The sequence below is a fragment of the Cyprinodon variegatus genome, unplaced genomic scaffold, assembly GCF_000732505.1.
Source record: "Cyprinodon variegatus isolate N-32 unplaced genomic scaffold, C_variegatus-1.0 Scaffold640, whole genome shotgun sequence".
Taxonomy (NCBI): Eukaryota; Metazoa; Chordata; class Actinopteri; order Cyprinodontiformes; family Cyprinodontidae; genus Cyprinodon; species Cyprinodon variegatus.
The window spans coordinates 71594-86854 of record NW_015151093.1 but is presented as its reverse complement, the minus strand read 5'-3'; the positions used below and the strand labels follow the sequence as shown (position 1 = coordinate 86854).

Here is a 15261-nt window from a genome sequence, read left to right as displayed (position 1 = left end):
CACAAAATATTGAATCTCTCCACAATACTCGAAATGTTGAAGAAGATGATCAGCATCAACCAGCAGCAGACAATCTTTTAAACTATCAATCTATTAAAAATATTAAAGGTCCCATATTTTACTTTTAAAAATGAGGTCCCCCAGAGCAGGTTTTTGCTGTTTAGGCAGTAAAAAATCCTCTCAGAATAGTTAGACAGTACCTACCAAAAATTCAGCCCTACCTTCTCATTCAGCCCTCTTCTAAATGAGCTGTTTTGGTTTTCATCGCCCTCAGCCTCCCAAAGCTGCACCACCGCAACCTGTAACCATTGCAACCAGTCAGAGTTCATATTGATGGCAGCTAGAAGAGTATAATAATAAAGAAGAAACTGGCCAACCTTAACCGATGGGCTGCTACAGACAACTACAGTATGAGCAGCTTATAATTGACAACAACACACAACAGGAGCATGTTGACTAGATGAACGCTTTGCCATTCATTTATTTTGTTAACAATGATACATTTTTCTTATTCCACCAGAAATACAGACAAATCTCCCTTAATTCATCTCAACCCAGGGCATGGAATCTTGTTTTTCTAGGGACGGCTGGAAACCCTAGAGTGTAAACAGCCTTTCAATAAACAAATAAGCATACCCAGTAGCAAGTTAGCCTGAGCTGAGTAATTAAACACAACCAATATGACTGCAGATATCCTGTTAAGATAAGACTGTTTTTGAAGCATAGAGAAGATGATCCATCTTATAAAAACCAACCTCTGATCAAAACAGCCGAGGATACAAATGTTAGCTGCAGTGCTAACTGTTTACAGGCTATCAGGCTAAGCAATCTGACACAGTAAACTTGAATAAAACATGTAGGAGAGGAAAAAGTATCATTAATTGACCACTATTTTAATGAAGAAGAGATATTTTTTTTTTATCTAAATGGAAGATTGAGAAAATAAGGTTGACAAAGGATGAAGCGAGAATGCTCTTAAGAGGTTTTTAGGAGACTTTTAAAGAAGTTGCTTTAATTTAGCCCTAGAAGGACTGTTTTGTTGTTCTACCTACAGCACAGACACTGGCCAGTATCCCCCTCTGCTCCCTGCACTGTCTGCCTGGCAGGCTCGTCTGTCATTCCTCCACCTCTTGCAGTTAGCTTCTCGAGGCTAGCTTCGGCTAGCCTTAACTGCTCATTCTCCCTGTCGGGCTTCACGAAATTACCGCTGTAATACTCCCACACAGCAGTAACCTGATTTCCTGGCCTACCTATCCAATCCTCCGCTTTCGTCTTGAGGTGCAACAGGGTTGCATGTCCGCTCAGAGAAAAAACACTCAGAGCCTCAATGGCCGGCGCTTTAAGTCTGTTGTCTTCATAATAAACCAGCTGGTAGACGACTTTGGCCGATTGACCGGTGCTAGTCAACAAAGCAGTCCTCTTTGAAATGCTCAGTACACAGGTGAAAAACCTCCAGAAGTTTTGCAAGTAGATTTCCATTTAAAATAAAACCCATCCATTCAGTCTTCAGGGGCTCAGATGAAAGCAGTAAAAAATACTTTTATGTCTTTGATGCAGACATTAACAGAGAATCTGCTGTGCTTAGCTTAGCTCTTAGGTTAGCCATGTCTTTTGGGATGCTTGGTGTTGAGCAGAAAGACAGCAGATGCTACCAGGGGAGTGTTTTGTTTTTGTTTTTCCTATTGATGTTACCTAGGGAGGGATTTGAAACAGAGCATTTTGAGCACAGATTAGCTAAGAGGTAGAGCAGTGAGAGGGGAAAAGTTTTTTTTTTTTTTTTTTGGAGAATCTCATTTACAGGCTTCAGGACACAGACTATTACAAAATGTTTATAAACTGAATTATGCATAATATGGGACCTTTAATATTGAGGGGTGATGCTTTTGGTTTGGATTATATCTACAAAGAACCCTTATAAGTATATGTCAGTGTTTTTTTAAATTTAAGTGCACAGCTAAAGCTTGGTTTAAACTACTTCACATCAAGCTGACAGTTTAAAAGATGGCATCAAACAAATCTGATAAAATAGAGAAGGAAAACTACAGCTAATTCAGGGAGTAGGCTCTTTTTTGGGAGTTAAATTTAAGAAGCAAGTTACTTTATAATAGATATTTTATAATATAAATTTAATTCGTCAACATCTTGCTTTTCCTTACTGTGCTCTCATTTTTAATTAACAGGTGAGTTTCTCCCCATGATGATGTTAACATGTATAGCCAAAACACATGTTCTTTGAAAACAGAGACCTATGACTGTTTTTTTTTTTTTTTTAAGAAATTATTTGTTTAAATTATGTTTTTTGAAATGAACACAATAACTAATTTTTATCTTAATCTACAGAAAACATGTAATGGTCTACCCAGTGCCCAGATGCTGGAGCCCCTTTACTTCATCCTCTGTTCGCAGTTTGTCCTTCTTCCATCTTTAATGCCATGGTTTGCAAGTAAACTTGGTGAGCTTTATAAGACACTGATTTATTTTAAAATGTTATAACACAACAATAATTTTTCACACATGTATCTCATTTTAAAGTAGCTGTTGTATAATGTTTGTGAAAACCAGCTGTATGTTATATGCAGGATCCACTACTTGCTTTTGCTAAAGATCTGTTCTTGAAAGTAAAATAAAGGTTTCTTTCAGATCGTTTTTAGAAGGAACTTCATAGTATAGCAGTATGACATATAATCTGTTTTTCTTTTTAGATGAGTTAAATCAAAATGTTCCTGTTGGGTATCTGTGAGGGGTTACTGTGTTGTAGTAAGGTACTTATTGAACAAGGTTTGGCTCCAAACAGGGAAACACCCACAGGTATTGGAAAGTTTGATTAATAAAAAAAAGTGCAGTCAAATACCACAGCTTCAAACACATTTAACTGAATACATTTTTTTCCTGCTTGAATTTTGAAATAAATTTAAGGTAACCTGTTAAAGAAGTTTGGAAGTTTTAAATTTGTTGGTTATCTATTTTAAATGAGTGGTTGTAATTACATCTTTCTTACAGTCTTATAATTGTTCTCCTTGCCTTACCCGTTCTAGTGTCTTCTGGTTTCTATCGACTGGCTGTGGAACACAAAGCCCTCCTCTGCACAGGAAAAAGGTAAACTAACCACTAATCCTTAAAAAGTCTTAAAAAGTCTTGAATTTAACTTGCCTTATGCTGTAGGAGCCCTGCTAACAGAATACACAAAGACAGAAACAGTCATAAACAGTAATTAACAAACTGTATTGACTGGTTAAGACTGGGAGACGCATGTGTTCTCTGTCTTTAGCTAGAAAATCCGCTTCAGTGACACATGAATCGCTCAGTCAGACAGGAAAAAAACAATCTGGCTGAGAAAAACTGAATGATTTCAGTAATGTGTTGGTCTCAGTGTGATGCGACTGCAGTCTAAACACACACTGTCTTATATGAAAGCACATTGGCTGTTATTTGTTGGTTTTTGTGCTGCTGTGTATGACAGTGTGGCTGATATGGCTACGGTTGGAGCAGGTTGTAGGCCCCCTGCTCTGAGCTGTAATGAAAGTGAACTATACTTGGTTGGTTTGTTTCATTTTAAAAAGGAGTGTGTGTGTGTGAAACACATCCTGTCCTGTGTCTCAAAGTACACTTTTCCATGTACAAACCTTTCATGTATCTCTCCTCTGCATTTTCTTTCCTTTATTCTCTGCTTCCTTTTTTCATTATTATATTCTGTCCTTTGTGAGAATCTCTCCCTTTTATGAATTGTTGCAGGAACCCGAGCCTGAATGCATTGTGCTGTGGTTTTCTGCAGAAACTGAGCATGTGTCTGCTCTTCCAGTCAGACCCTTCTTCGGACTCTTGTTCTGGTATATAAAACTTACATAAAGTACATGGTTTACACCTCATACAGTTGCTGAAAGCAGCAACAATAAATTCTTATTTATCTTTGCCTCTATGCAGTTATTGGGAATAATTTGCATTTATAAGTCACCGATGTGGCTCCTGATGTTTTGTTGTGGCTGGTAAAATATATTCACACGACTTGAACTTTTTCCCTCTGTGCCAGTTTACAACCACAGGATTTCAATGTCTCTATTGAGATTTTATTCGCGAAATCAACACAAAGGTGCTTCTAACCTTAAAGTGGAAGAAAAATAAAAAATAATTTTGAAATATTACTTACAAATTTTCAATAAATTTTTTGTTTGTATTTACAGCAGCAGGCCTTAATGTATCTCTACTAGCTTTGTGGATGTGTGAAGACTAAATTTTTTACCTTTTATTGGCAAAGAAGTTGAATCCTGTTAAAATTAGTCAGAGAATCTATAAACATCTTCAAGTGTTGCTTCAAAATCTTAGATTTATGTCTGGACTTTGCGCTATCCTAACACATGTAAATGTTTTGATGTAAACTAGTGGTGTCCAAAATATTTGCCTAAACTTTCTAGTTATAAGTAATTTAAGTCCAAAAAATGTTTAATTCCTCTTTTTTAATTAAAAATGCAACTAAAATGTTTTCATGTTACCTCTTCCAAGATAAACAAAACACACAAAGTCAGAGTATCAGCATAAATGTTTTTTTTTCTTTTTAGCTTACTGTCTGCTGTCGGGGCTTGCTATCACCATCCATCCTCCCATTGGCTCCCATGCTGCAACCACCATATATTTGCATATGTGCCCAAAGGTTTTCTTGCCTATCTTTCGTGAATGGTTGTTTTGTTAAAAATATAGTATATTTTAAAAGAAATATACAATTACACCTAAAACGAGAAAAAAAAAACATATAAAATTGGCATTCATTTTGGAAAGTCAAATTCCTATTTTATAAAAAAAGAAGCATTAAACTTATAGTTGTGTATTTCAGCTTTTTGTTTCCCATAATTTTTATGGCTAATCCATTTTGAAAATCACTATGGGTCAGTAAGCGACTCAGTCATAGGGAAGACTGTTGACATGACAGGTGAATGAAAAAAAGACGTGGTAAGATAAGGTGGATCAGCAACAGTTAGAACTGAGGCTGGGTCAGCACCTCTAGAGTAAAACTATGCGTCGACAAGAAATGTTTGATTCCTTGTATTAAGACACTTCAGAGATGCCTGAAGGCTCTAACCTTAGACGTAGACAGATTTATTTTGTATACACGAGTGTATACAAAAAGAAATTTCGTTTACAGTTCTAGACAATTTCATTTTTTAAAGTGCAGCCTTGAAAAACAGTAATAAATACATACAAAAAATAGTCATATACATATGACTGTATATTACCAGTTCTAACAAATATATATATATATATTTTTTAATAAATAAAATAACCCATTTTACACAACATTCAGCAGTGTAATGGCAGTGGGGAAGAAACTGTTATGGAATCTGCTGGACCTGCATCGAATGGTGGGGGTCTGAGGGGTCATCTATGATATTACGGGCTAGGAAGAATTTAAAGAAATTTGCACATCTGTGTATGTATCATTGATAACAACTATTTACAGTGATTCACACAGCTTGAGATTGAGTATTTGAAATGCAAAGGAACAAAAGGTTAAATTACTCATTTAATCATTCTTGTTGCATTGACGTGAACACATCAATGAAGGTGTTGAAGTAAAATAAGTCTAGTTTAGATTTCATTTGATCAATGAAAGACTCATCACGCCACACCCGCTCAAAAGTTATTGTTAGCGTGTCCGTGTCCGAGATGCCAGTGCCATGGCAGCAGACTCCTCCTCTGCACTTCCTCTGCAAGCATGGAAACTGCTAGCAGTAAGTCTTGGCTGTCGAAGATGTACCCATGCAAGACATCTGGACTGCTGTCTAGTTCTGGCCTCAATTACATAATAAATTTCCAGTGATACTTGCAAAGACTGAAGATGCATAAGTTGCCTGAGTGTGGGCACAAAACACATATTCGGAAAACTATGCAGCATCAAAGGAAGAGAAGGGAAGTCTGGAGCCATGTGGTGCAGAATAATACCAGAGGACTTCCCAGGTGGGCACTGATAAAACATAGGTGAGCCACGTGGAACAGGCCCAAATTTGGATGGAACCAGCTCCAAATTAGAAAGACCATCTAGGACAAGAGCGATAAGTGGTTGGGACTCCAGCTGGAGTAGTTTTTCTCCTGATGCCAGAATGTCAGGATCTGGAAGTGGTCCTACAAACATCAGAAACAAAATAATAATAATCCTAATAACTTTTGACAAAGGAAACATAGGTACAAAAAAACTAAACCAAAAGTTGTACCTGTGTAAGCTCTGTAAAGTGTGGAGTGCAGATATCTTGAGGATTCCGCACCACAACTTCACTGACAGCTTCAGGATGTCTCCCCTTACAAGAAATAGACAGAAAGATATGTCAAATTAAAGAAGAAATAAAGGGATGGGTGAGCAATTTGTTATGACATAATGGGACTGATTTGGCAGTTTAGACTTTTACCCAACTTGCAAATAAAACTAAATGATAGCAGTTGAGCCTATATTTTTTTCACTACCAAAATATATTTCCAAAAAATCATGAGAAATATTTTTCGACACAAATAATATTGAAATTACAACAAATTTTATATGGCACTTATAAAATACAGGTGGTAAAGGAACCTAAATGGCTGTGTGACACAATTAAAGGAGGAATAAATTGTTTATATAACTTTATTACGGTTATTTTAAGATCATATATATATCTCAGTATATTTCATTTACTTTATGTAATATATTTAGTATATTGTAGGATTTGATGTACCATATATTTTTTTTCTTACCTGTGTTCTTGGTCTGTGCCATCTTTGTAAATCACTGGTGCAGGCCAGTGCAGCAGGAACAGTTGGCAGCTGGAGTTGGGAGTAGGGTGCAGTCTGGTAAAGAAGTGCAACTACATGATTGCAAAAACCTTTACCAGCTGCACAACTACAGGAATAATCCAACAGTTCTGCCTTTTCTTTTCCAACACCCAGTGAAATCTAAAACAGAAAAGTGTTTTAACAACAAATTTATTCACCAATACATATAGCATGTTTAGCTTTAAACACGTAATAGAGAAAGAAAACAGATTATGTTGCAACTGCAACAGAAACATAAAACATATAGTAACCACTGAACAGGAAAATGTTAAAAAAAAAGCCCTAAGTAGTCCGAGGGCATACGTGAAAGTTCTTCAGCCGTCAAATATGAACTGGAACTCAAACCAACAAGAGCAAACCGCCTTTCTGACTGTTTCAAACCTGCAGCTTGTGTGGTTCCTCATTTTTCTTCATGGATCTGAAGAATCTAGCTCTGACAACTACCTGTCCCTCGATAATATTTGACACTACAGGCATGCAAAAGTAAAGCATAGTTTCAACGTCAAGCATCATATAGTATCTCAGAACTAACATAACATTCTAGCATGCTATTTTTCACAAACTGTAGTGGTAAATACATTTCAGAATGTCAAAATATAACTGAAAAGTTTAAGCTGTGTCTGTCTCCAATATTCCATGTAATTTAGCAAACGAAGTTAGGCTTTAGTACGATGTTTTTGTTGTTTATATCTTGCAGCTGGCGGTTAGCTTGCTAAGCTACGTTTTTTATTACCTTGATAGCTGTGGACATATTTTTCGTGGAAGAACTTGTATCCTTTCACAGAGTTGATGGTGGGGGGATTTGCCGCTGCAATTTCCTCCGTATCCACGAAAGAAAGTGCTGGCAAATTAAGTAAGGATGATGAAAAGGACCAGAAGAGGAGAGACATCTTTCAGAGTAAAACAGGAAGTGACCCAGCCCTTTCAGACGCAGCTTCCGGTTGTCGTGAAAAAATGTCTATAGAAGCCCAGGTGTTCCAGTTTGCCCATCAGATGCTGTGGGATGATGGTGTTGAAAGTTGAACCGAAGTCCAGGAACAGCTTCTGCATGTGGGTGTCCTTCTTCTTGCGGTGTGCCAGGCTCAGGTAGAGAGCAGCAGAGATGGTGTCCTCAGTAAAGCGGTTCTGTACTGGAACGGGTCGAATGTTGGCGGCAGACTGGAGACGATGTGTTCTTTAACCAGCATTTTGAAGTACTTCATCATGATTGGAGGCAGCTGATCTGCACACTCCTTATGCACCCACCCAGGTATGTTATCAGGCCCTGGGCCTTCCTTGGATTGACTCCCCTCGCAGTTTTCCTCACTTCTGCTACGTCCAGGTTTAGTGTCTCCTCCCCCTCTTGTGGAACGTCTTTCACTGCTGGAGTGCTGTTTACTGCCTCAAACCTTCCAAAGAAGTGGTTCAGATCATTTAGGAAGTCAGTGTATGCTGCATCTACCGGGGGGGAGGGTGTGTTGTAGTCCGTGATCATCCAAATGCCTTTCCCCATCCTCCTTGCTGTCTTTGTGGAAAATATCCTGAATTTGCTGGCTGTGGTTCTGCTTCGCTGATCTGATGGCACGGTTTAAGTTGACACATAGACTTGAAAGCTGAGTTCTGTGCTTTTAGCGATTTCTGAACTCTCCATTTATCAAGGGTGGTTGGTTGTCCCGGGTGGTGATGTTATTTTTGATGCTGACGTCCTCAATGCATTTGTTGATGTAGGCTGACACAGTCATAGAATACTCATCAATATTTAATAAGTTGTCATACTGTATGTTGCTGCAGCCTTGAAGATGTTTTAGTCAGAGCATTCAAAAGGGATATGCAGGGATAAGCATGACTAAGAGATGATCTGATGACCCGAGGTGGGGGCGGGGGGGCTGATCTGAATGCATCTTTGATGTTAGAGTAAACCAGGTCTAAAGTGTTTTCACCCCGAGTTGCAAAGTCCACATGTTGGTAAAAATGAGGGAGAACAGTTTTCAAGTTAGCCTGGTTAAAATCCCCAGCAATGATGAAAACACCCTCTGTGTATGCAGATTGGAGCTAAGATAGACTGGTATAGAGTCTTCATGGCCTCTTTTGTGTTAGTGCTGGGGGACACATAAACAGCAGTGATGCTAACCACACTGAACTTTCTGGGCAGAAAGAAAGGTCTGCAGTTGACAGTCAGAAACTCGATGTCTGGAGAGCAGAAGCTGCAACCGAGCTAGCGTTCTTGCACCAGCTGTTGTTGATGTTAACACAGAGCCCACCACCCCGAGTCTTACTGCTTAGTTCTTTATTCCTATCGGCAGAGTATAGCGTTAGCCCCTCCATGTAAATAGCACTGTCTGGTATTTCTGCATGCAGCAATGACTCCAGCGCAGGAGTTACTAATCTCCTACTTTGATGAGAGTTCCAGTCTAAGATTATCCTTTTTGTTTTCCAGCGAGCGTACGTTGGAGAACAGGATTGATGGAAGCAAAGGGTCTGTGAGGATTTCTCCTTAGCTTCGCTGTTAGCCCCCCTCTGCCGCCTTGCTTTCTCCATCTTGTGCATCTCTTCCTTCGGCAGTTATGTTACGCTGTTATGTTGTTGAGATCCATCCGTAGCACTCCGCAGCTTTTTAAATGGTCAAAAATGTCAGTACAGTGAACCCTCGCTATAACGCAGTTCACTTTTCACGGTCTCGCTGCTTTAAGGATTTGCATCATGAATTGTGTTCTGCATTCTGATTGGCTAAACAGTCTCTTCGCTCCTTCTCCCAAATGTGTGTCAATAACGGCATGTTGGTTTATAAGGATCTTTTGGCCCAGAAGAAAAAAGAGGGACAACAACTACCAACAGCAGTCAAATACTGTACTGTACTGTACACTTGAGTCTCTATTTGTCCTACTGTACTTTGTATTATTTTCATAATCATTTTTCATTTTCTCCCGTTCTGTATTGATGATTAAAATTATTATTTATTTATTTATAACTATATTATTTTACAGTACAGTACAGTAGTTATTTGTAAAAAAAACAAACAACAAACGTTTATACAGTACTTTTAATTGTTAAACAAATGCTTGGGCCTGTAAAAAGTTTTTGTTCCTTGATTTCAATGTTTTATGGAGTATTTCATTCCATAATAACTGTAAAAAAAATAAAGTTTTCTACTTAACGGATTTTGCCTATCGCGGGTTCTTTTTGGAACGTAACCCTCGTAAAATAAACGAGGGTTCACTGTATTTAAAACATTTTGTGACCGTAGCTCCAGCAGGCGCTTGCTATCATAGATGCGGGTTTGAAGTCTAGTTTGTATCGTTTTAAGGGGCATAATCTTTGAAACTGTCAAGAGGAGCTGTTCTTGGCTGCTGCTTTTGAGCGCCCCGATGGTAATCCAATCAAACCTGGCCTAAAGAGTAAAAAAAACTGGACTGTTACTTAATAACCCATAGTCCTGTTTTAAGTGAAAAAGAAAATTCTGCATTTATTTGAAAATCTAGCACCCAGAGTCTGGCTGAACAGCAGACAGGAACAAAATATATGTTGGCTTGAGGTGACTGGGAAGGAGGTGATCCCCTCTCACTTCTCAATTCCTCTTGGGCTCCGACTCTGAAACCAGGCCCGGGTTCACAGACTTTGAACCTCCCAATTATTGCTCTATGTTAGAGTTGTTTGATGGACAGAATTTGCTGAACTATGCTAATTGTCTCCTTCCCAAAGCTACATGCTTTTTCAACAAGTGAGTTGGATAGTCTAGCAGCCAGGGACTTCCTGCTTTCACCTGTCGCTTTGGTTAATGACAATTTTCTGACTTGCAATAGTTGTATCCTTTAGGTCATTCATTATAATGACTAGCCTAGTCCCAAGAATGTTGTTTTAAAAGGTTTGGCTATACTTAAGGACCACAATGTATTTTACACCATTGAATAACTTACCTTTACAAATGTAACTCAAACATCCATTCTCCACACTACTATATAATTTTATCATGCTTTATTAGTTGGCTTTGGCAGGAATTAATACAGCAGCACTTAGGCAAAGTTACAAAATCAATAATCATTACACCACTCTAGGACAAAACTAGCCCAAAACGGAAGAACGATCAGCATGTTCTTCTGTTTAAGATGAAATTGCCAGGTGTATTTTAAGGTTTGTACGAAGTAAAAAATCTTACTCTCAACCCTAAGAAACAAATTTCTTCAGCACCTGGACGGTTTCTTGGAAAATCTCTTCATTTTTGTAGGACTTTCCTAAGAAACAAACCCTGGTTGGCCAGAATTGTTGGAAAACTGTCTTCATTTCTACAGGACTTTTACTAAAAACAAGTTTCTTCAGCCCCTGGTCGGCCCCTATTCAGTCTTTAAATCCTCTGATCAGGTTTAAAACTACACCAAAGTACAATGTTGTCTTGATCCATCAGGTATTGGCTTTTGGACTAAATTGTCAGAACTTGGAATGTAGGACTCAGGATTCAAGCAGACAGATCAGAGTGATTTAAAAAAAAGCATTAATTAACTGCTCAGAACTCTGCGGTTCATCTGTTTGGGCAGGATTACTTGAATCTCTGTAGAGGTGGAAACTCTGACCACAAAACTCTGATGGGGCACGATAGCAAGCATGTGAGTCACTAACCTGGTTTATAAGTTCAGTCCGAGCCCAAAGGAAGGAAGGGAATCCAGCTGGATGATTTCTCCACAGCATGTGGCAGTAGCGGTCCAGAGAGTTCTAGGAGTGAAGCAGAGCAGACTGATGAGCAGCCAGCAGACGCGGAAGAGCAGAGGTATCCGGAGGGAAAATCCAAAGTCAGAGTCAGAAGATCAGAGATCCGAAAAGGTACTGAGTGGAAATCCAAGTCGGGATTAGGAGACAGATTCAAGGTCGTTAGTAGGCAGAATCCAAAAAGCAGTACAAAGACAGTTCAGGCCAAATAGATCAAAACAGGGGCACGCAAAACTTAAAAGTCCAGGGACAGAAAATAGTCAGGATCAGGTAATCAGAAATGCTAGAGAATTCTCAGACATGGCTCGAATAATCTGGCACTGATGGCTGGGAACAAGCAGTTTAGATAGGAACTGGAACAGATGGATCTGATAAGTAAGAATGAAAACTGGGCAGAGCTAGGCAGATGGATGAAATTAACCCATAATTCAGTCATCAGTGCCAAGATCATGACATAAATAGCAACAACAGCTGGAACTTTGGTTTCAGCTCTCGCTTATCTTAGGGAATGTCTTCTTTATTGCTGATGGTTCTTACAATGGTCTGTTTTTCCTTCCTAGTATGAAGAACTGAGCGCCTAAAGAATGGCTATTTATTTATTTATTTATTTATCCTACTCCTCAACCCACTGCCTCTCTCTCTTTCTCTTTTAACCAATCCAGTGGTGAGAAGCTTCATCAGGGTGCGATGACTTTCTTTCTGACAGAACTTTTAGCTCACTGTCCTGCTTTTCACATACTCAAATGTACTGCTCCGGAACCCCCATGATTGCTTTTTAATTCTACCATGGTAAATGCTCCCTCTTCAGAAAGTGGCCTCCTCTTTTTCCCAAAAGTATCAAACTCTCTTCCTTTTTTAGCATCACATATACCCCAGCTTCTGAGTGTTGTCATGGTAACTGGACTACCCCAACATGCAAATGTTCTTAGTTAGGCTAAACCCAAACTCCCCAATGGTATGTATCCTGCTGTGCACAAAGTCACTTCCTCTTGTTCTGGGCCGAGTGCCTCTCATTTCTTCATTTTACTCAACTGAAAAGTGACTTTCATTTATCATCATTCAACACATAATCATCATAAGAATCTTTACATTCTTGACAAATACCCTTAATCATACTTTTAAATATTAAAAACAGTCATTGTTTTATTCCCAGCTTCCTGAAACAGAAAAGTTATTGCGGACCAGAGACCTCATTAGTGTATAATGCATGTGTATTTAAACAAAGCTGACCTGAAAAAAAGATTGATTAGACTTTATCCGTAATTACTCTGACAAAATTGTGTGTCAGGTTTGTACTGACAATGTTGTTTTGGATTGACATATCGGCTGGTGTTGGTTCTCTGGGTTTTCTGGAGTCCACAGTTAACGCAGCCATCTAGCAATAAATTTAAGAGAAATTCTTGCTTTTGCTGGCAAACTGTATGGAATTGCTTATTTTATTTTCCAGCAGGGCTTGGCATAAGCCCATTTGGCCAAAGGCATCAAAAGGTGGTTCAAATATGATGGTTTTCCTGCTTTTGATTGGCCAAGGAAACCCCTCTGACCTGACCTGGTGTGTCTCATCTTCCACTTGGAAGATAAAGGCAGAGAACCTGAGGGCAGGTTTCAAAGCAATCAGGACTTCCATTACACATAAGCAGTGGTACAGATGGATGGCCTCTTTGCAAAAGGTGTACAAAGTATCTTTTTTAAGACTGTAATTTTCACTTAAATCATCCATATTAGATCAGCCTAATTTGATATTTGAATTTCTTGTGACACTGAATTTTGTGTTTATTTACATTTAAGCCATAATTACCAATATAAAAATAAATGAAAGATTAAATAATTTCACCTATATCTCATAAATCTCTATAAAATAAACATTTTACTTTTGGAAATGAACAAACAATAATAAATATATGTATATTTTTATCCAATATGTAATTGTTTTGATATATATGCTTCTGTCGCGCCTGCTGCGTCCGGTGTGAACGTAGCATAACTGTCCAAGACAAATGACAGTATTTTGCCACTAACAGTGACCTGTCAACAGGTGCAGAAGTCTTACTGAACATTTCCTGAACATTACAGAAATGGTGTCTCAAAGTGTTGCTCAACAAATTATTGTTTAAGGAGCTCCATCAGGCTTCTTTACTTGTTTTATTGATTAATATTTATACATACAGACATACAACCATCCACAGACTCACTCCTAAGGACAATTTGGGGAATAATTGACCTAACAGTCCTGTTTTCAAACTGTGGGGTGGAAGCCGAAGTTCTCAGAGAGAAGCCATGCATGCACAGAGAGAACATGCAAACTATATATATATATATATATATACATAAAGGTGTTATAGGGATTTGTGCCTTTTAAGGTAGCTGTAATTAAACCTTAAGAAACTGTCTCTTGATCCAGATGACTTGGTCAATTATAGACCTATATCCATTTTTCTTTTCTAATCTAGAATTTCCAACCAAGTCTATGACCACTCACATTATTCTCATGTCCTCAGATAGTAGACTTGTGTCTGTTCCTGTCCTGTTAGATCTCAGTGCTGCATTTGATACAGTGGAACATAACATTCTTTTAGAAATACCTGAATATTTTGTAGGAAATAAGGGAACGGCACTAGGTTGGTTTAAATTGTATTTATCTAACAGACTTCAGTTTGTTCTCAGTAATGATAAGGATATGTAAATTTTCAAGCACAACTTTACCCGTATATCTGTTTCCCTCAATGAGAAAACTGTAAGGTGTTCCTTCTTTTCAAATGTACTGTCCATCACCGAATGGAAATCAGTATGGGGCAATAATCAACACAAAACAGCTGTTATTTAAAGAAAAAATATATCAAGGTCACTAACAACACCTTTATTATCTCTTCTGATAATAAATAGCATCTTAGGGAAGATCTTATGCAATTGTGCTTTTGATTATGTTGAAATAAAACAATAAGTAGGAAATAAACTTGTCAATGTCAGCACGGTTGTTGCACTCACACTTTCCCACATTGCTGTGAGCTAAAAAGTAAAACAGAAAAACATCTCAGTGGAGACCACAGCTGTTTCCAGGGGACATGTTGTGCTGTTTAGTAACACACATTTCTTTTCTTAGTTTTGTAAGCTGTAAGATGCATATGAGTAAGCAGTTATCGTTCCATTTGTATCCGTGTTCAGTGTGTTATTTGTGCGTATGGATATATGCACTGTGAGTTGGAGAGTGTTTTCGTATTTGCTCCGTTTTGTGTTTGCTATTTGTTTATTAGTGCTATCTGTACCGTTTAGGTGTCTTTTGTGTTTGGTTCTTTTATTTGTCTGTGTTATTATCCTTTCTTTCATGTTAGTACTTTTAATGTAATGCCCTATAATGCATTCATTTTCTTTGTTTTTCTCTGTGCCTCAGTCTTAAACTCCTTTTACAATGAAAAAATGGTTAGATGAGTGTATTTTTACCTACATTAATTTTTATTACTTGCTATAAAACACTATATACTTCTAATCAAATAAACTAGGCTGGCTTTTTTCCCCAATATCCTAAATACCGTATTTTCACGACCATAAGGCGCACCGTACTAAAAGGCGCAGTCTCAGTTATGTGTGTTATTTCTGTATTTAACACACACATAAGGCGCACCGGACTATAGGGCGCGTTTTTTATATACCGGTACATGTCCTCTACTACGTTTAAATACCTCTACTGCGTATTTAAAAATAGAGCGGGAGCAAAACTGAGTATGATTGTGCTTTATTCATGTATTTATTACAAAGTATTAATGCAAACACAGACACAACGCTGATGACAGGGCG

The 15261-nt window shown here is 38.2% G+C and overlaps 1 protein-coding gene across 1 annotated transcript in view; it reads left to right on the top strand.

Annotated features, from left to right (window-relative positions):
- Nucleotides 1–15261, top strand: part of mei1 (meiotic double-stranded break formation protein 1) — a 120686-nt gene that overhangs the window by 49882 nt on the left and 55543 nt on the right. The window contains exons 15-17 of the mRNA XM_015393411.1: nt 2341–2452; nt 3036–3096; nt 3733–3827. Of these exons, the coding sequence (XP_015248897.1) occupies nt 2341–2452; nt 3036–3096; nt 3733–3827 (268 nt within the window). The remainder of the gene's footprint in view (nt 1–2340; nt 2453–3035; nt 3097–3732; nt 3828–15261) is intronic.